The 20,638-nt window shown below is 44.4% G+C and overlaps 1 protein-coding gene across 1 annotated transcript in view; it reads left to right on the forward strand.

The window, feature by feature from the left end:
• Positions 1–20,638, forward strand: part of C3H8orf74 (chromosome 3 C8orf74 homolog) — a 33,588-nt gene that overhangs the window by 11,287 nt on the left and 1,663 nt on the right. The window contains exon 3 of the mRNA XM_048846255.2: positions 10,096–10,496. Within this exon, the coding sequence (XP_048702212.2) occupies positions 10,096–10,496 (401 nt within the window). The remainder of the gene's footprint in view (positions 1–10,095; positions 10,497–20,638) is intronic.

Genomic DNA, 20,638 nt, shown 5'->3' on the forward strand with positions numbered 1-20,638 from the left:
CCCTGTATAATGAATGGCCAGAGAGAGGAGCCTGAGAATGCGATCCACAAAAGCCAGCATGCTAGGCAGAGAGCCACCTTGCTAGCCGATGAGAGATGCCAACACCAGAGGTGTGTCCTAAGCTGCTCCCCTCTCACCGAGATAGGCACCTAAGTCCAGGCTGCAAGGAAGTGCCTATCTCTGTTTGCAATCCATGAAGAGGAGCCCATCTTCTGGACTCAGGTTCCTAAGTAGTTACTTGCAGGAGGAGGAAGAGATGGTGGCAGAGGTGGTGGTGGTTTTCTCTCGCTCCAGTTTTACTCCAGTGTAACTCCATTGGCTTCACTGGAGTGGCTCTAGATTTACACCCATGTAAGTGACATCAGAATCCGGTCCCGGGTGCCCGATACCCACTAATGTGCCTGGGTGCTGTGTGGAGAGGTTGCTAATGTGGTGTACGGGTGCTGGATGGGGCTGCAGAGACCAGTGGGCAGACTCCATCGTGCATGGGGGGGCACCAGACTTAAGGTAGCAGCAGGCTGCAGTCAGCGCCTGGCTGTAATTGCTATTGTGCTGGAGTGATGGAACATTTAAATAGAAATCAGAGCATGGTTAAACACGAGCTGTCTATGCCCTAATGAGAAGAACAACGCAGACCTAACATACAGCCGAATTTGGCCCCTCATAGACAGACATGCTGTGCTCTCTCCTCTGTGTCCGTAGGGAGCTGCCACTCTTGCATATCCCAGCTGGAATAGCCCAGATCCTCTATGGAGAGGTGCTGATACTCCACAACTTGCTAGTTCCCCCAGATTCTGAGAGTCCAAATGAGAGAACTTTGGTAGCAGCAGGACTGCCCAGGCAGATGTGGCAGGGGGGATGATTGGGAGGGTCAGTGCTGACTCCCGTTCTCTTTGCAATCCAGCTTTCCTTTTCCGGTAGCATCTTGGTGCTATTAATCACTGGCCCTAAATATAGACTTCCCTTACAGTAAAACTTTGGCCTCTCCACTCCTGCTGTTTTCTTGAAGGTCTTGATCCAGAAACGATGTGATCAGAGTCTATTCTCAGTTACACTCATGTAAATCCAGAGTAACTCCACTAGCTACTCCAGATTTACAGCGGTGTAACTGAGCCCCCTATGTGCTTGTGAAATAACCCTAAATCCACTCTTTAACTGAAGTTGATGGACCTAATTCGGAACTCATTTACACCAGTGTAAGTAAGTGAGGAGTAACTCCACTGAAGTTAATGGAGTTATACTGGTATGAAACCAAAAGAAGATCACAGGCCTGATTTACATGTTATTTCAACTTCATGAATACATAGATTGTAAGCTCTCTGGAGCAGGGATCGTCTCTTTGTTCTGTGTTTGTACAGCACCTTGCACAGTGGGGTCCTGGCCCATGACTGTGGTGCTAGACTCTGCTGCAATACAAATAATAATAATTGTCATAATAATGGTCACTCTGAGAGGAAGGATCATCCTGTGGTAAATCGGGGCATCAACGATCTGGGTTCAAGTTCCAGACCCTGTCTCAGGCTCCCTGTGTGATGCTGGGCAAGTGACCACATCTCTCCAACAGAGCCTGGTTCTCATTTAGACTGGGAGCATTTAACACCACTTTGGTAGTGGAAAGTGGTTTTTAAGTCACGTTACCAGCTGCCTGCCAGACCTGGGTAAAGGGGTCTGAGTGTAAATGAGAACTAGGCCCTCTATGCCTGTATAACATGGGCATAACAACGCTTCCTTTCTCTCACCTGTTGTCTGTCTTGTCTATTTAAATTCTGAGTGCTTTATGGCACTGATTAGGGACCTGTCTACAAGCACTACAGTGACACAGCTAGAATGCCGCCATGCCATAGTAGCTGTAGTAAATCCACCTCCTTAGGGGCAGTAGCTAGGTCACTGGAAGACTGCTATTCTGGGTTTAGGTTGGCCTAACTAGGCCTTAGGCTATGTCTACCCTGCAGTTTATGTTGGCATAATTTATGTCGCTCAGGTGAGTGAATAAATCACCCCTCTGAGTGACATAAACTACACCAACATAAGCGCCGGTGTGAACAGTGCCGTGCCGGCGGGAGAGCTTCTCCGGCTGCATAGCGAGTGCTGCTCGCAGGGGCTATATAGTTAAGTTGATGGGACAGCTCCCTGCCGTCAGCTTAGAGCGGCTACGTTAGAGAGCTTATAACGGCACCGTGGGTGCTGCTGTAAACTCTCTTGTGTAGCCATAGCCTTAGGCATGTGATTTTTTTTACCCCCCCTGAGCGACATACCTAGGTCAACCTACGTTTTAGGCATAGCACTGGCCTCAACATGCATGCGGCCCCTAACGTTACCGCTGGACTCTCTAGTTGCTACTGTCATATTAATACACATTTTGCCCACTCCCTGCTTGCGGTGGAATGAAATCTATGCCAAGGGCTTCTGTGTTTGATGTGTTCTTCATTATTTAGCTTCTCCCTTGACAGATATAAACACTATATCAAATGATCTAGGTCGATACACTCCCATTAGGGCCATTTTATCAAGAGAGCCAATTTTGCACATGGCCCCATTCATGGGTGCATGAGGCATCTGGGCAGTCAAAGCCCTTGCTGGTATTATCACCACTGCAATTCAAATCTTTGTCAAGGAATAACGCACAGTCACTCCTCATTCTAAGTGCTGGGCCAATGGTGTATTTAATCTCCCTATCCGCCAGTTCAGCACAGACTCACCTCAGGTTCCTGAAGCGCTTGGCTACAGTCTTGCTATGCAGTGCCTGAGTCAGCTGGCGAGGCTGTGAATCTCATGAGCCAGATCTCTTCACCCCAAGGACTTTACTTCCCTGGGCTCCACCTACTTTTACCCCAGATGGTGTCATTCACTCTCAGACTTGTCATTGTTGACTTTGAGGAAGTGTAACCCACACACATCCTGGGTGTGGTGGTCTGTCCCATCTAGTGGCACCAAGACCCCTTCAAGAGAGAGAGTTAAATGAGTCGGCTCTACAGCCTTAGCTAACAGGCAGTTGGCTTTTAGCTCATGCGGTAGAGGCTCATGCACTAAGCTCCAAAGGTCCCCGGTTTTATCCCGCCCGCCGACAACCGGGGTCTTTCGGTGTTACAGAAGTACCAATAAATAATAAGGCCATGCATTCATCCCCCTCCAGATCTCAGAGAGTGTAACAAGCACTAATTAAGTAAGCCTCACAGCACCCTAAAGTAGGAATTACCATCCTTGTATTGCAGATAGGCTAACTGAGGGCAGGTCTTCCCTTAAAATAATGCAGTGGTGCAGCATACCAATGTAGGCTATGCTAGGTCAATGGAAGAATTCTTCTGTCAACCTAGCTACTGCCTCTCATGGAGGTGGATGACCTACACCGATGGGAAAAGCCCTTCCGTCAGCGTGGGTATTGCCTGCACTGAAGGACTATAGTGTTACTGCTGTAGTATTTTAAGTGTAGGCATACCGTTAGTGGCAGAGCTAGGAATAGATCCCGGAAGTCTTGACTCCCAGTCCCCTGCTCAGACCATAATGACTTCTGCCTAGGATGGCTCAAACTTCTAGTCTGATGGTAGTTATTGTCTTCAGTTAACTTTGCACAGACTGTAAATTTATTAGAGGGCTTTTTCTCCAGAAATGTTTCTTTTGGACCTGATTTTCAGAAACAGACTCCAATTTTGAGGCATAATTTATTCCCACAATTAAATACAGGTGCAAATGACAGTATTACACCATTAACTACCTGATTTGCATGCTCAGTCAGGTATAGGGTGAAGGGTTGGCAATACTTTTAACTAAAGAATTTTTCTTAAAAAGAAAGCCGTTTAAAAAAAATGTTTATAAAAATTGTCAACCCTTGAATGTTTTCATTTTTGTGAAATATTGTACCTTTTCTGATATCTTTTTTCCCCTGATCAAAAACATGCTTGGAAAGCTTAACTAAATTTTTTATTTTCCTGAAAACCTTTTTTTTGGTAAACATAAATCATAACTAAAAATTCTGTAACCATTTTGATAATGTTTTCAATACTTTTTTTTAAAATGGGGGGCGGAATCACAAAAAAACCCGATGAAGCGAGCTGTAGCTCACGAAAGCTTACGCTCAAATAAATTTGTTACTCTCTAAAGTGGCACAAGTCCTCCTTTTTTAAAAAAAAACATGGTAAAACAAACAAACAAAAAGATTCTGTTTGAAAATCTTCAAAAGGAAGACAAGGTTGAATTTTCAACATTTTTCATTAAACTGATTTAGGAGCTCTAGTCAGGTAGTTTAGTGACTTGACGGTGGAATCATTTGAACCCACAAATATTTTTGTGGTGCAAAATTGTGGGAAGAGTTACTTGGGAGTGCAAAATGCTACTGACAAAATTGAAGGCCAGGTTACAGCACTTAAAATTCAGGCTCTTTGTGTTACTCTTAGATTCTAAGGCTGGAAGGGACCACTGTGAGCAGCCAGTCTGAGCTCCTGTGCAACACAGGCCAGAGAACTTCCCCACAATAATTCCTGTTTGAATCTCTTTAAAAATAATAAAATTCCAATCTTGATTTAAAAATTGCCTGTCTTGGAGAACCAATCCCAACCTTTTGCAAATTGTTCCATTAGTTAATTGCCCTCACTTTATTTCCCGTCTGAATTTATCTAGCTTCACCTTCCAGCCATTGGATCTTTTTATAACTTTGTCTGCTAGATTGAAGAGTCCATTATCAAATATTTGTTCTCCATATAGGTGCTTATAAACTGTGATCAAGTCACCCCTTAACTTTCTCTTTGTTAAGCTAAATAGATTGAGCTCTTTGAGTCTATCACTATAAGGCATGTTTTCCAATCCTTTAATCATTCTTGTGGCTCTTCTCTGAATCCTACCCTGAACCCTTTTCAATATCCTTCTAGAGTTGTGGACACCAGAATTGGATACAATATTACAGTAGCAATCAGAACGTTGCTAAATACAAGAGATAAAATAACCTCTCTACTCCTAATTGAGATTCCCTTGCTTATGCATCCAAGGATTGCGTTAGCCATTTTGGCCACAGTTTTGCACTGTAAACTCATGTTCAGCTGATTATTCACCATGACCCCCCCAATTTCTTTCACAGTCACTGCTTCCCAGGATTCATGCATAGTGCAGCTTGGCAGAAACGAACTAGCTAGCTAGGTCTTAATCACAATAGTATCCGAGCACCTCACCAACATTATTTCAATGTATGCTCATTATCTCTCATGCGGGGAAGCATCCCCATTTTACACACTGAAAATTGAGACACAGAGAAATTTTGTGACTTCCCAAGGTCACACACCAAGTCTATGGCACAGCTAGGAATTGAACTCAGTCTCCCCTGAGTCTGTGGCCAGTGTTGTGGGATTCTGCATAATGGTAATGTAATAATAACAAAAATATTCTTCATCACATGTACGAACGGATCCATAAAGAATTAGCACAGGCCTTTAACGCTAAAGTCCATTTGTTTTTATGTTACTGCTGAGGGCTGGCGGGTGTTTGTCAGACAAGAAAGCTTGATAATTGGACACTATATTTTTTGTGGAATTTCTCCTTTACACACTATAAATAAACTGTCCCCAAAAATGAGGGAACCACATTATTAGCATTAACATTTGGTCAAGAAACCCTTCGCTAGAGCTGATTGAAAAAAGGGAAGCATATTTTACACACACAAAAATCAAAAGAAATTGTATTTTCTATTTGTTTGTGAAAGTGTGAGGGTTTTCAGTGAAATATGAAATTTTTGAACTTTGAAAATTTTTTTTAAGAATTCCCCAAACTTTCATTTTAGTGTGCAAATTACACTCCCCCTTCTCGCTCTCTCTTTTTTGTGTTTATTCCTCGGAAAAAGGGGAGAAAAGTTAAAAAGTGCCAGAAAGTGGGGATTTTCCTGATGCAATTAAACAAAAATATTTGTCTAGAAAAGTTTCATGAAAACCCCTAACATGTTTTTACTAAAAGGATAATTTTAGCTTTAGTCAAAAAGACATTTTCTTTGGGGAAAAGACTCAATGGACATTTTTTGACCAGCTCTGCTCTTCTGTTTATAACCACATCCAATGCATGGCTTTTCCCAAATTCTCTAGTAATTTGGGGGATTGCATTTTTATTTAATATTTACTTCTGTATGATTGTGTATTTCAATATTTGTCTTTGTTTGCTGCCCATTCCCTCTACCCCCACAAAAAAGACATTAATAATATTAATTGAAGAGTGAAGGAGTTTAGTGGAATCTCTCCCTTTTTAATAATTTTGCTGGGGTTTAACTTTACAGTGCCTCTCAATAACCACCTACCATCATTGTCCCAGCTGTACCGGATCAGAGTCATCTGGCTCTGCAAACAATGAATAATTTTTTTTTTGCTCAGCAAGTTCCCTTCTTAAGGTTTATAGAGTTCAAAGGCTACAATAAGAGAAACAAACAGCCTGGGTTACAGCTCAGCCCTTCACCAACAGCTGGCATTAGAAAAGCTTCAAAAAAGCAACTAAAATGATGAGGGGTTTGGAACGGGTCCCATATGAGGAGAGATTAAAAAGGCTAGGACTTTTCAGCTTGGAAAAGAGGAGACTAAGGGGGGATATGATAGAGGTCTATAAAATCATGAGTGGTGTGGAGAAAGTGAATAAGGAAAAGTTATTTACTTGTTCCCATAATATAAGAACTAGGGGCCACCAAATGAAATTAATGGGCAGCAGGTTTAAAACAAATAAAAGGAAGTTCTTCTTCACACAGTGCACATGCAACCTGTGGAACTCCTTGCCTGAGCAGGTTGTGAAGGCGAAGACTATAACAGGATTTAAAAGAGAACTGGATAAATTCATGGAGGTTATGTCCATTAATGGCTATTAGCCAGGATGGGAAAGGAATGGTGTCCCTAGCCTCTGTTTGTCAGAGGGTGGAGATGGATGGCAGGAGAGAGATGACCTGATCATTCATTACCTGTTAGGTTCACTCCCTCTGGGGTACCTGGCATTGGCCACTGTCGGTAGACAGGATACTGGGCTGGGTGGACCTTTGGTCTGACCCCGTATGGCCATTGTTATGTTCTGAGCTGTGGGTACAGCCTTCTCAGAGACTTTTCCCCATTCTGAACACAAATAACTGAAACTGTAGAAGAGACCACCCTTTTAAGCCAGTGAGACTGCCCCCAAAATATTGCTCAACAGGGCGAGAAAAATTCTGCCTCATCTCAGTCAACCATCTCATTTGAGTGGGCCCCTGGAGAGGGTCACTTATTATAGGTTTCACTGTTGCCTTTTTTAAGGTTTTACCAGAGTTTCCTGAATTCCTTCTGAGACGATGATTGGGCCTTTAGTCTCCAGCCTTGACTACTCTGCCCAATAGGGGGTATGATCAGGCAGTTAACTACCTGCTTGCTAGGGTTGCCACCTTTCTAATTGCTGGTAACTGGATCCCTGAGGCCCCGCCCCTTCTCCGCCTCTTCCTCCAAAGGCCCCGCCCCATCACTCACTCCTCTCTCCCCCATCCCCCATCATTTGCTGGATCATCTCAAGGTGCCTGCCTGAAGGTAGGAGACAGCCCCGGCTGAGCAGAGGCTGGCATGGGTTAATGACTCGGCTCCTCCCCCCGCCCCATGGTAACGAGACTTTAGGTGCAGGTGCCATTTAGGGTTGCCAGCTCCACTTTTCGACTGGACTTTCCAGTCAAAAACTGGGCACCTGTCAACCCTAAATGGCACCCAGACCCAGTAGCCAAAAACCAGATGGGTGGCAACCCTACCGCTTGCAGGAAATAGGTAGAGCCTCTGTATCCAGTCACAAGAGTATTATGGGCCCAGTCCTACTCCAGTGGAGGATGATGGAAGTTTTGTCTTTGATTTTGGTGTGAGCAGGCTCAGGGTCTAAATGGTCTAAGAGGAACTAAAAAGTCTTCAAAGAGATTGTCACTTCCAAAGCATTGTGACAAGTAAACACAGAAATAGATCCCTCCAGATAAGTCTGTAGTCATCTTATATAATATTAGCAGTCTGGCATGAACATTAGGCCTATACAGTTAGGCCACTGGTGTGCAGAGACCACTGTGTATGTTGCTGACCAATATTGTGTCATAATTTCCTTTTTCTCCCTCCTCGATATCTCTGTCTCCTTCTGTTGTCTCTTGTCTTATACTTAGATTGTAAACTCTCTAGGGCAGGGTGTAACGAAGCGGCCTCTGGCAGGACACAACTGAGAGTATCAATTCAGGACAAATTGCTTAGAGCAGGGCAGTGAAAGCCCAAAGCTGGAGTTCCTTTACTATTAAGGCATGCCAAACCAGACAAACAGAGTGGACTTCAGTTTTACCCCACTGGCTAACCAGAAATCATACAAGCAATTCCCTCAGATACCCCAGTTTCCCAGGTTTCAGAGTAACAGCTGTGTTAGTCTGTATTCGCAAAAAAGAAAAGGAGTACTTGTGGCACCTTAGAGACTAACCAATTTATTTGAGCATAAGCTTTCGTGAGCTACTGTAGCTCACGAAAGCTTATGCTCAAATAAATTGGTTAGTCTCCAAGGTGCCACAAGTACTCCTTTTCTTTTTTCCAGTTTCCCAGTATCACCACCGGCACTGCTCCTTATGGGGACGAATGGTTATGAAAACCAATACCCCAGTAAAAGACAAAAGGTTCTCCTGATCCCAAAGGACCTAGCCCCAGAGCCAGGTCAATATACAAGTCAGATCTTACCCACAAATCCCGCTGTTGCCAATCCTTTACAATCCAAAATCTAAAGGTTTATTCATAAAAAGAAAGAAATATAGATGAGAGCTAAAACTGGTTAAATGGAATCAATTACATACAGTAATGGAAAGTTCTTGGTTCAGGCTTGTAGCGGTGATAGAATAAGCTGCAGGTTCAAATCAAGTCTCTGGAGCACATCCACAGCTGGGATGGGTCATTCAGTCCTTTGTTCAGAGCTTCAGTGTAGCAAAGTTCCTCCAAAGGTAAGAAGCAGGACTGAAGACAAGATGGAGGAGATGCAGCTGCCTTTTATAGTCTCTTGACATGCGGCCTGTGCTTCCTTTGTTCCAAAAATAAGCTGCCCAGCACATTGCCTGAAAGCCTTAGAGTCCTCTCAGTAGGCATGTCCCTTCATGCCTTGCTGAGTCACAAGGTGTATCTGCCTTCTCTCAATGGGTCAATTGTATAGCTGATGGTCCTTAATGGGCCATCAAGCAGGCTAGGCAGTGCTGCTGCCAAACTGTCTGGGGTGTCAGCCAGAAGCATAGCACAAGTTTGAACTACAGACAGTATAGAGCCAATACTTATAACTTTAAATACAAAATTATACCTGCATACAGATAGCATAATCATAAACAGCAAATCATAACCTTCTCGTAGACACCTTACTTGACCTACTTTGTAAAAGATTTTGTGCAACTAGAGGACCTCGGTTGCAACAATGATCTATACGGTTACAGTTCAGGTCAATAACGTCACACAGGGATCATCTTTTTGTTCTGCGTTTGTACAGCGCCTGGCACAATGGGGCCCTGGTCCCTGGCTGGGCTCCTAAGCACTATGGTAACACATGTAATAAATAACAACAGCAGCAGCACTCAGTGTGACCACAAAGGCAATTCAACAAGAGGTGTGAGTGTGCACTGCAGAATCAGTAGGTGCAGAACCAGCCCTTGAGCCGTTATATGCGTCTGTCACAAAAATTCCCCTTCCCTCATGTAGCTGATTCAAGTGCATATCAACACCATCACAGTGTAAAATACCGGAGTGGGGTTATCCCAATAGGATCGTTGTCTGCTAAAAACATTTGTCAAACAGTTTCATTTGTTGTAAGCTTCCGGGCTGAGTGGCAGCCCTTCTTGTAAAACTCAGTATAATCCTTCAACCCTAGCTGTTATGTCCTGTAAAATGCAGCCACGTGGATCTAACACATCTTTCTAAACAACAGCCCTCAAGAAACAGTGGCTTCCCATCTTTCCCCCATGACAAGATTAAAGATGAACAGTGTGGGATAATATCAGTTTATTTTCCCCCCAAACAAACAAGGGTTGGTGCTAATCACCTCATCCTTTAAACAGCATGGTACCAAAATGGCATTCTGATTGCTACAAGAACCTGGTAGGGGTTACTTAGGAAATATTTTCATTTTGTTTCTTTCCAGGTTTACCCGTTTCTCAGGCCATCTGTCTCCTAAAGGATAAACTCGTGGCGTGTGAGCCAAAGCTGAGCCCTTTCAAACCGTATGTCTTGTTTGAATACTTCTATAACACGCTCATCAGGCACTACCAGCTGTACCAGTTTGTGCTGTGTCGGGGGAGAGATGTTGAACAGACGTCTGCCCACCTAGAAATCTGTGTGCCACCGCAGCCTCCGCCGCTGGTGGCAGGCGTTGATGCTGAAGTCTGGCACTATCAGCAGCAGCTGGCTGCCCTCTCAGCCGCTGAGGTCCAAAACCGTACCAACGTGCTGCTCCTCCGAGAGATGCTACACCTGGAGAGGGAGCACATGTTGCAAAGAGCGTATGATGATCTGAAATCGCGAGCAGGGATCCTAGACAGACAGGTAACTCTGTAGTAGCTGTAGAGAAATGGGCACTTCATACTGAAAGGGATGCAGTGTGCTCCACACGCGAGGATACTACAAGTCAGGAGGCCTGGGTTCGGCTTCTGGCTCTGCCACTGATTCACTTTGTGACCTTGGGCATGTCACTTCCCCTTCTGTGGCCTCAATTGTCACCTGCCCCGGGGACAATGTTCCCAGAGACATGTCTGGGGTGGCCAGGAATCCGTTGCACATGCATGGAGGTTCTTCCTATTTATGATAATTCTTAGGTATTTTGACATGAGTTGGGAAGTTTTATTTCTAGCACTTTGCAAGTGACAGAGATGGGCGCAAACCAAAACCCCATCTCCAAACCCTCCTGAGCATGGGGGTTTTATAATCCAGACCTCTAATTTGGGGGAGTTCGGATTTGGCATGTGGATTCAATGTATCCGTTATAAAGGATGATTAGTGGAAGGCATCCAGATACCACACTGATGGGCAACCTTATAAAACCCTGCATAGATGTTATCCTCTTCATGCTTTAGTGCACGATGCCCCTTATTCTTAGCAGTCTCTTCTCGTGTTCCTGTCAACCTCTCCCTGGTCCTATCACAAGTATGTTACTGGATCTTAACAAAGAATAGTAACAGTTCCCTCTGGCCTGAAGGTGAGGTAAGAGCTGGAATCCCAAACGGTTACAGAGCGGATGGTTTGGGACTATGTCATGTAGAATATTCCTGTTGGGCCTTGATACACCTACTGTCTACCCACATTGCATGCCTTTCCCCTGCAACCTGACGCGTAGCAGGAGCTGTTGGGATTGAGCAAGAGTTGAGTAATGCACTATGGGAAGTGGAGTTACCTCTGCTCCTCTAAGTAGTTGACTCCTGCGCAAGAGGTGCTCGGCACGTGACTTGCTCCTGCAAAGTAACCCTGCCTATCCCAGTACAAGGTCAGGCTTCACTTAGAGTATGTCTAAACTGCAATGCAAGCCCAGGGTTAGCGGGACTTGAGTCAGTGGATCCTGGGTTAGAGAAATCAATGCTTGAGTGTCTCCACTGATTGTCAACCCTAGGTTAAGAATTTTCTAACTCACACTGAACCTGGGGCTCTGGTGTCTACACTGCAGCATGCAGCCCTGAGTCAAACCATCCATATCCCAGACTCCCTAGCATCCTCCCAAAATTTAGCCGCTCTAGCTCTTTGACCATGGTGCCACGTGATAAAAATTGGCAGTCCACCCTGCACTTTACAGGGAGCTTGAACAGCCTGCCAACACATACTGCCAAGCAGGCATTTTGGTCTGTGTGCTCCCACCCACCAGAGCCGGCAATGTGAAGAAGTCATCTCGCTTGCGCTTTACTCCTGGCTCAGGAAACAGGCAGGGCTTCCATGAGATGCTGGTGGACATTTTGGCAGAGTTTTCTGACCTACCGAAGGCACCTAACGGACCTTCTGATGGAGCAGGAGGAGAAGGAGAACACAGACATGGCTGACTTGCACTGGTGATGTTGCTCACCACACTCGGTAGAGACGCTCATGCTCCCTACATAGACTGGCACTTCTGGAGCAGGGCCACAAGCAGAGACTGGTGGGACTGTATTCTCTGGCAGACCTGGGATGACCAGTGGTGGGTCCAGAACTTTTGCATGAAGAAAGCTATCTTTTTGGAGCTTTATGAGTGGTTTGCCCCAACCCCCAGCATAAAGATACCCGCATGAGGGCAGCCTTGCCAGTTCAGAAGTGGGTCGCTATAACCATCTGGAAGCTGGCTGCCCCTGACTGCTACCGGTCTGTGGCCAACCAGTTTGGTATTGGAAAGTCAACTGTAGGTAAAGCAGTGGTGGAAGTTTCTGAGGCAACCAGGGGTGTGGTTTACCCCAAGGTGGCCGGCATAAAAGATATTCCTGCAGCAACTGCTGGCTTTGAGAGAATAGGGTGTCCAAACCAGGACCACTGATGGGACACGTGCCCATCGTTTGCCCTCCTCAAGGAGCACAGGAATACATAAACCTCAAAGGGTACTACTCCATTAGTAAGCAGGTCCTCATAGATGACAGCACTTGATTTATGAATGTTAACGTGGACTGCACTAGAAAAGTTCATGATACCAGGATTTCTTGCCAATAGGGAGTCAACATTCACGGACAAGCTGGGATGCTATTCCCACCAAATGGCATTGTCAAAAACAACATTCCCATCCTTGTTCTGGGGGATCTTGCATACTCCGTTTTGCATTGGCTTATGAAACTTATCCTGGTATCAGAGGCTCTGGCAAAAGAAGATTTAATTATATGCTCAGCTGGTGTAGAATGGTTGTTGTCTGTGCATTTGGCAGACTGAAATCTCATTGGAGAGGTCTCCAGACCCATTTGAATGCCAGTGTCATCAATGCTGTGTGCATTACTGTGGCTTGCTGTGCTCTTCGCAATCTTTGTGAAGGCAGAGATGAGCCATGTGTTTACCTTTATTATTTGAAATATACATTGTCTGATGTGACGCAGTGATAGCCGTACAACTTCTTGATAAAAGAAAAGGCTTTATTTATAAACACATTGTCAAGGTTCCTCCCCCACTCTGAATTCTAGGGTACAGATGTGGGGACCTGCATGAAAACCTCCTAAGCTTACTTTTACCAGCTTAGGTTAAAACTTCCCCAAGGTACAAATTAATTTTATCTTTTGTCCTTGGAATAACCACTGCCACCACCAAACTCCAACTGGGTTTACTGGGAAACTTAGTTTGGACACGTCTTTCCCCCCAAAATCCTCCCAACCCTTGCACCCCACTTCCTGGGAAAGGTTTGGTAAAAATCCTCACCAATTTGCATAGGTGACCACAGACCCAAACCCTTGGATCTGAGAACAATGAAAAAAGCATTCAGTTTTCTTACAAGAAGACTTTTAATAGAAATAGAAGTAAATAGGAGTAAAGGAATCACCCCTGTAAAATCAGGATGGTAGATACCTTACAGAGTAATTAGATTCAAAACATAGAGAATCCCTCTAGGCAAAACCTTAAGTTACAAAAAAGACACACAGACAGAAATAGTCATTCTATTCAGCACAATTCTTTTCTCAGCCATTTAAAGAAATCAAAAGAAATCATAATCTAACGCATACCTAGCTAGATTACTTACTAAAAGTTCTAAGACTCCATTCCTGTTCTATCCCCGGCAAAGCAGCATACCAACAGACACACAGACCCTTTGTTTCTCTCCTTCCTCCCAGCTTTTGAAAGTATCTTGTCTCCTCATTGGTCATTTTGGTCAGGTGCCAGCAAGGTTACTTTTAGCTTCTTAACCCTTTACAGATGAGAGGATTTTTCCTCTGGCCAGGAGGGATTTTAAAGGGGTTTACCCTTCCCTTTATATTTATGACACACATATTAGAAGAGTACATTAATCCATTGCCAACACAGTGTTACAACAAACCTTTTTTTAAAAAGTGCATGAACAAGTGCAAACAGTGAAACCATATATAAGATAGAAACCACTTACTGCTTCATGTCTCTCCTCTCCCCCTCCCGCCCTTGTCCTTTGCCTTCCTTCCACATTTGCTGCACCCCTGGCGCCAGGAAAATGGGGTGGAAGCATCCACATAAGAGGGGAGTCGATATGGAGAACTGCAGGGGGCAAAGTTGCTCTGCCCAGCCACTCATAGGGCCCGATTGCATGAGCCACGCAGCCATGGAGTTATCCAAGCTGTGTCTGGACGACAGCACAGGGCTCCGTGGTGGACACTTAGACCATGGTGTGTGTCATTTACTTCTGTACTGCAGAGCTTGTTTATACACAGCAGATGTATTCATCATAAGATCTTTTAATGCTCTGCCAGGTATGGCTAAAGTTAGCTTTAAATAAGGTAATGTTACACACAAAGCCACCTAATGGTAGAACAGCCTAATACAGTAGGCATTTGATTACATCTCCCCCTTTAAGTTCTACTTTCCTACCATTTATGATATTTACACTATCACTGAAATTCAGTACATATCAGATTGTTAAGTGTCTCTGAATTGTACTGGTTTTCTAAGTACATGACCCAAACACATAACTTGGTCATCGGGCTGTCCATTAGGTGCAACAACTGGATGTTGTTGCTTTGGAATCCTTGAGTCTTCTTGTTCTTCATCTGCCATCTCTAGAGTTTGCTCTGTTGATTATTCTTCCTGAGGAACAAACTGTAGATTTCAATTGTTTATGCTGAACTTTCCACTGTCAGTCTCTATCACATATGATCTGGGAGCTAAATTCTTTTTCTTTATGACAGCTGGAGTTGTCCATCTTTTTTCTCCATCCAATTTGACATGAACATGGTTCTAGACTGGCAGTTCTCTGAGTGACATCTGTTGTAAAAATGTTCATAAGGTATTTTAGCCATTTTATCTGCTTTGGCTATTCTTCTCGTGTCTGGCCACTTTGGAGATAGGTTCTTTTCCAAAGTTGGAGCAGTAGTTCTGAGTTGTCATCCCATCAGGAATTGTGCTGGACTATATCCAGTAGCCACTATTTGTGTTGATTTGTAACTTAGAAGAACAAGGAATGGATCTTCCTGCTGTAGGATTTCTTGACTGTTTGTACAACCTCTAGCTTCTCCATTTGCTTGTGGATAATGTGGGATGCTAGTAATATGATCAAAATCATTTATTTGGAATGACAAATTCTGCTGCAGTGAATTATGATCCATTGTCCTTCACTTGTTGTTCTGGAATACCAAAGTGAGCAAAAATAGTTCACAACAACCAGGTAATGTTGCCCTCTGAATTTGTATAGATCTGCAGCTTGTATCTTCAAAGGTCTGTCTGGTAGACGTGTTGTTATTAAAGGTACTTTGTGTTGTAGTTGATCTATTAGTTCTGCAATGTTCACATGCAGGTACCTTATTCTTTATGAGTAACAGCCGTGTTAGTCTGTATTTGCAAAAAGAAAAGGAGTACTTGTGGCATCTTAGAGACTAAAAAATTTATTTGAGCATAAGCTTTCGTGAGCTACAGCTCACTTCTTCGGATGCATTCATTGGACTGATACCCAGCCACCACACTGACTAGTTGGCCTGTTCATGGCATTTAGATAACCCTTGATGTCCTTCATGGATGAGGTTTAGGATTTCTCCTCTCATATCATTTGGAATTACAATGAAATTGCCTTTAATCATGAATCATTTGACTCACTTAATTGTCCATGCACTGCAAAGTAGTCTATTGTCACTTTCTTAGTGTCCTTTAGGGCCAGCCAGCCCCGATGTAACTTAGAACTTCCTGAAGCTGCATGTCCATTGAGGTTGCTTTTTGTGGCTGGAGTCATCTCTTTTCTGACACTGGTCTGTATGTGTCCACAGCATCCACATACACCTTTACATCACCTTCAAGCTCATGGGTAATTGACTGTGACGCTGGGCTCCATGACAGAGAGTCTGCTACTACCAGATTTTTCCCAGAAATGTATTTAGCAATTTGGTTTAAGTTGCCTTAACCTTATAGCAACAGACACTGGCATCTCAGCAGTGCTTGATCCAAGTCTTTTCTGATAATGAGGGTTGCAAGCAGTTTATGGTCTGTTATCAGTGTAAACAAATCCAGTCCACACAGATATCTGTTAAACTTTCCACCTGCCCCTACACTTGCCAGGCACTCCTTTTCAATCTGTGCATATCGTTTTTCTGCTTCTGTGACTGTTCGAGAGCAAAATGCATCTGGCTTCCACTCAGAGTCATGCTGCTGGAACAATACACCACCTAGGTCATTGCTGCTTGTATCTGCACTGACCGGTGGTGGGCTTGTTCACATCATAGTGCTTGAGAACTGGAGCTGTTGAGATAATTTATTTTACCTTTTTTGAAAGCAATTTGTTGATTTGACTCCCATAGCCAAGATGTGTTGGACTTTACCAGTTTATTCCATGGTTTCGTCACTGTCGAAAGGTCTTGTCGGTATTGACCAAGGTAATTTACCATCCGCAGTATACGTTTCAATTCTTGTACAGTAGTTGGTGCTTTCAATTCTCAAATTGCTTTTACTTTCTCATGGCTAGGAGTGATTCCCTCTTTGTTTATTGTCTGTCACAAAAACTTGATTTTGGGTAGGCAGAAAACACATTTTCCCTTGTTGAGCTGCAGACCAGACTGACTGATTAGGCTTAGGACTTCACTGAGGGTTTTGGTGTGTTCTTCCACTGAAGAGCCATATATCAGAATATCGTCCATGAAAACTACAGCTCCATTTGTGTTTGTTAACAGTTCTGGAATCTTTCTTTGGAAAATGTCAGGAGCACTGGTAATCCCAAAAGGTAATCTTCAAAAGCAGAATCTCCCAAAGGATGTGATAAGTGAAGTCGGTTTAGCACTTTCTTTGGCTAAAGGAATTGGCCAGAATCCACTCCAGGTATCCAGGTTGGAGAATACTGTAGCTCTTTTCACTTTGGGGAGGGAATCATCCAGTGTTGGGAGTCTAGATTTTTCTCTCACAGTTGTGCTTCATTAAGATCCACACAGGTTGATGTTTTCTTTTTAACTCTTACCATTGGGGCACACCATGCTGTTGGTTCAGAGATTTTCTTGATTATGCTAATCCTTTCCATTCTCTTAGACTCCCTTTCCACTGTATGAAGTAATGGGATAGGAATCCTCAGAGGTATATATACCCTATATGGTTCCGCATTGTCTCTTAAGGTTATTTGTACTGGACCTCCTCTCAAAAGTTCAATATCACCAAATATTGAAACCCTGTCCTCAAGCTTGTGCAGCCAACCTCAGCATTTCCTCTTGCCATAAGGCCCTGTCCAGAACTGTGACCATCAGTTCAACACAGAAACGCTTCTCCTTGGAATGGTCCATGAAGGTACATTGACACAGGCTTTTGATGAAGCGAGGGTGAGCTGTGGAGACCCAACAGCCTGTAGAGGTCGAGGGACCTAGAATAGGACAAGGCATAGCCGGTTATTTTCTCAAATAGTTCAGCACAGGAGCACAGAAAAAAACCCTTGTGGAATTTCAACGGCATAAAATGTTGCTGTTCCAAACTGAACTTCAGTATATTTTGAGAAAGATGCGGCAGACCACAGAAGAGCCCTGGACATCAAAGTGAAGAAGTGCAGAGACAACAGTGAATTAAAAAATACAATCTGCTTTTAAAAAAAAATTGCAGATCAACTTGGGTTTTGGGGGGTGCTGTCAGAGGCTATGCTGCCAATGGCTTTTCTATCATTTCAGGCCTTCCACATTTTGGAGGCCATAACAGTTCTTGTGGTGCCTGATTGACAAAGGGAGATGTTATTCCAAGTTGCGGTGGGAAACCAGCAGCGTATGCAACTGAAGTATTCAAATCTGTAGTGACTGAACAGCACATCTATGAGTGGAGTGGGCTGGTAAGCTACTGAGGTGGCCTTGGAAAATACACCCTTCCCTGAAATTGGCTACCTATCCGGAGTTCCTGCTATAGGAAAAGTATGCAGCTTTCAGCACCGGTGATTGGGTCAGAATTCATGGGGGACTCAACAGGACACTGTGTTAGCTTCCACCTGGCTTATCTTGTTATGACTGCATGCAAACACGCAGAGCTCCACCCCCACCAACCCCACCCCACCCAGTCATATTTGGGACAAATGATTCTGTCACCTATGGACTGCATGGACTACCTTTAACTGAAATTAACTGGACTTGTAAATGAGACCCATTTCCACAACCCACAGTTCACTGTTTCCAGGCAATTTGTTACACCATAGAGTGGTTATAGAGGAGTGTACTTACAGGCTTAGAAACATAAGGTTATTATTTTTAAGAAACAAGAATGCCTGAGCAAAAGTCTGTGCCTTTCCAGTAAAAATTCACTCTCAAGGCGTTTTTATTGTTTGCATTTTCTGTCACCATTTTGAACTCCATGTGGGGTGAGACGTGAGGGGGATTCCAAGGTGCCGGCATACAATCCGACATTAGAGGATACACGCTGCTAGCCGGAGCATCTAATAACTTTTGCATTGGTTCATAGAACGGAAATCCCTCCCATTCCTATATTAATAAACTTAAAAATGGAGCCAGAAGCTTACTTGGCTCTGGGGCAGCTTCTGTGTCTACTGCCGGTTCCCCGGTGGGCTGTTCCTCGGGGGGAGGGACATTAGAAAGCCCCTCTGAGTACAGCCCCAGGATGTGCAACCGCTGCTCCTGCGGAAAAGCCTCCTCTGAGACCAGTTTCAGCAACAGAATCAATTTGCTGGCTTCACTCGGCACCTGCTGCTGGCTCCCATCAGTCCCCAGGCTTACCTGTTCTGTTCATTCCCTTTGGGGCACCCGGCATTGGCCACCATCAGAAGACAGGATACTGAGCTAGATGGACCTTTGGTCTGACCCAGTATGGCCATTCTTATGTTCTTAGATTCCCTGCTCCAAAAACAGAGACATCGAGAAGCCAGGACTCATGGAAGACCAGAGCATGGTACAGGGGACTTTCTCCCAGCCTTTTTTATTGTTAGTACTGTTATGAGCTGGGTGAAACCTTGTTATGGGCTGAGTTTTGTATGGAGATTTGTAGATGTGAGCTCACCTTTCAATTAACATAACTATAAATATAAGCCCCACCTATGGCAAAAGGTGTATGCCAACTCATGCAGGAGCTTTTGGCTGAGTATTGTTTTGGGTACTGTGTTAGAGTGACCAGACAGCAAGTATGAAAAATTGGGACACGGGGTGGGGGTAATAGGCACCTGTATAAAACAAAGCCCCAAATATCGGGACAGTGCCTATAAAATCAGGACATCTGGTCACCCTAGTGTGTGTGTGGAGAGAGAGATCACACAAGACACTGAGGCAGGCAAGAACAGAGAGAGAGAGAGAGAGCCTGAAGGAGCAGCTGTAAGTGTCTGGATGACTTTGGAAGAAACCTTTTGGGTTTGCGGGTCGGGGTGCAGACTGAAAAGCTTGGTGCTGTGAACAAAAGAAGCTGTTTCCTTTTATTTGATTCATTCTGCATTCAGAGCCACAGGACTCTTTGCATTCTTTGTAGATCAACAAGACTATCTCAGAGAAACACCTGATGATCATCAATTTCTACTCCCAACTGGAACACCCCCTGCACTCCAAACTTTGTCCAGCAGCTTGGGTCCAAAAGGGGCAGCCACGCTATTGACCCACTCGTTATTATTTTGTGGCATCCACAGCATGTTAGTCATTTCATACAAAACACACAAAGAGCAGGTCCCTGTCCCGGAGATCTTAAACTCTACAAGCCACCTTTCCCACTGCTGACTAATATGTTACTGCATGAGCTCCTTTGCAACTGTCAGTGGGAGTGCTCACAGAGTAAGATAATAATGTGAGTGAGGGTTTGAGAACGCAGCCCCAAAGGACAGACGTGACAGCCCAGTGGGGGTATAACATGCGCGATAACGGGACGTGGCAAAGAAGGACGTGAGTTACGGATGTGATGACACAGTTACTCAGCTGACAACACCATGTATGTCTTGGCAGGAGAAAAGAGGCTTTAATAAGGATGGGAATAATCTCACCTCGCTCTTGTATAGCACTTTGCCTCAGTGGCAGTCAGAGCACTTTACAAAGGAGGGCAGGGTCATTATCCCCAGTTTACAGATGGGGAAAGTGAGGTCACCCAGCAGGACAGTGGCAGAGCAGGGAATAGAAACCAGGGCACCTGACTTCCAGTGCAGTGCTCTGAAGAAGTAACAAGTGGGACTGGTCCAGTGAGCTCGGGAGGGCATTCTACACGTTGGGGCAATGGTAGGGTTTTCTTTTTTTAAATAAAGCACACAGCAAAGAAACGCAAAGGTAACAAAACGTATATTACCCTGATCCGCTCTGATGCAAAAGATTGAGATACCACTTGCTCTGGTGGCACTGACTCATATTCATGCAGATTGTTTTCCAGGCACTGCTGAGTGAATGAGGTCTGCACTTGAGGTGATGGAACTTGGGTTTGTTTATCTTCCAGTGACTTTGTCATCTCAGCATGGAGTGGTGCATCTCCCGGGTCTATTCAGGCTGCCCTCAGCTCCCTACCTCAGTGACCTGTGTATTCACGGAAGGGAGAAAAGCCTTGGACCAAAGTCTGTGATCCGTACCCAGTGGGAGTTTTGCTTGAGTAAAGGCTGCAGAATTGGGCTCATTGTATTTAAACAAGCAGATCCTCTTCTCCTGCATTAACGATAACCCCTC

The sequence above is a fragment of the Caretta caretta genome, chromosome 3, assembly GCF_965140235.1.
Source record: "Caretta caretta isolate rCarCar2 chromosome 3, rCarCar1.hap1, whole genome shotgun sequence".
Lineage (NCBI taxonomy): Eukaryota > Metazoa > Chordata > Testudines > Cheloniidae > Caretta > Caretta caretta.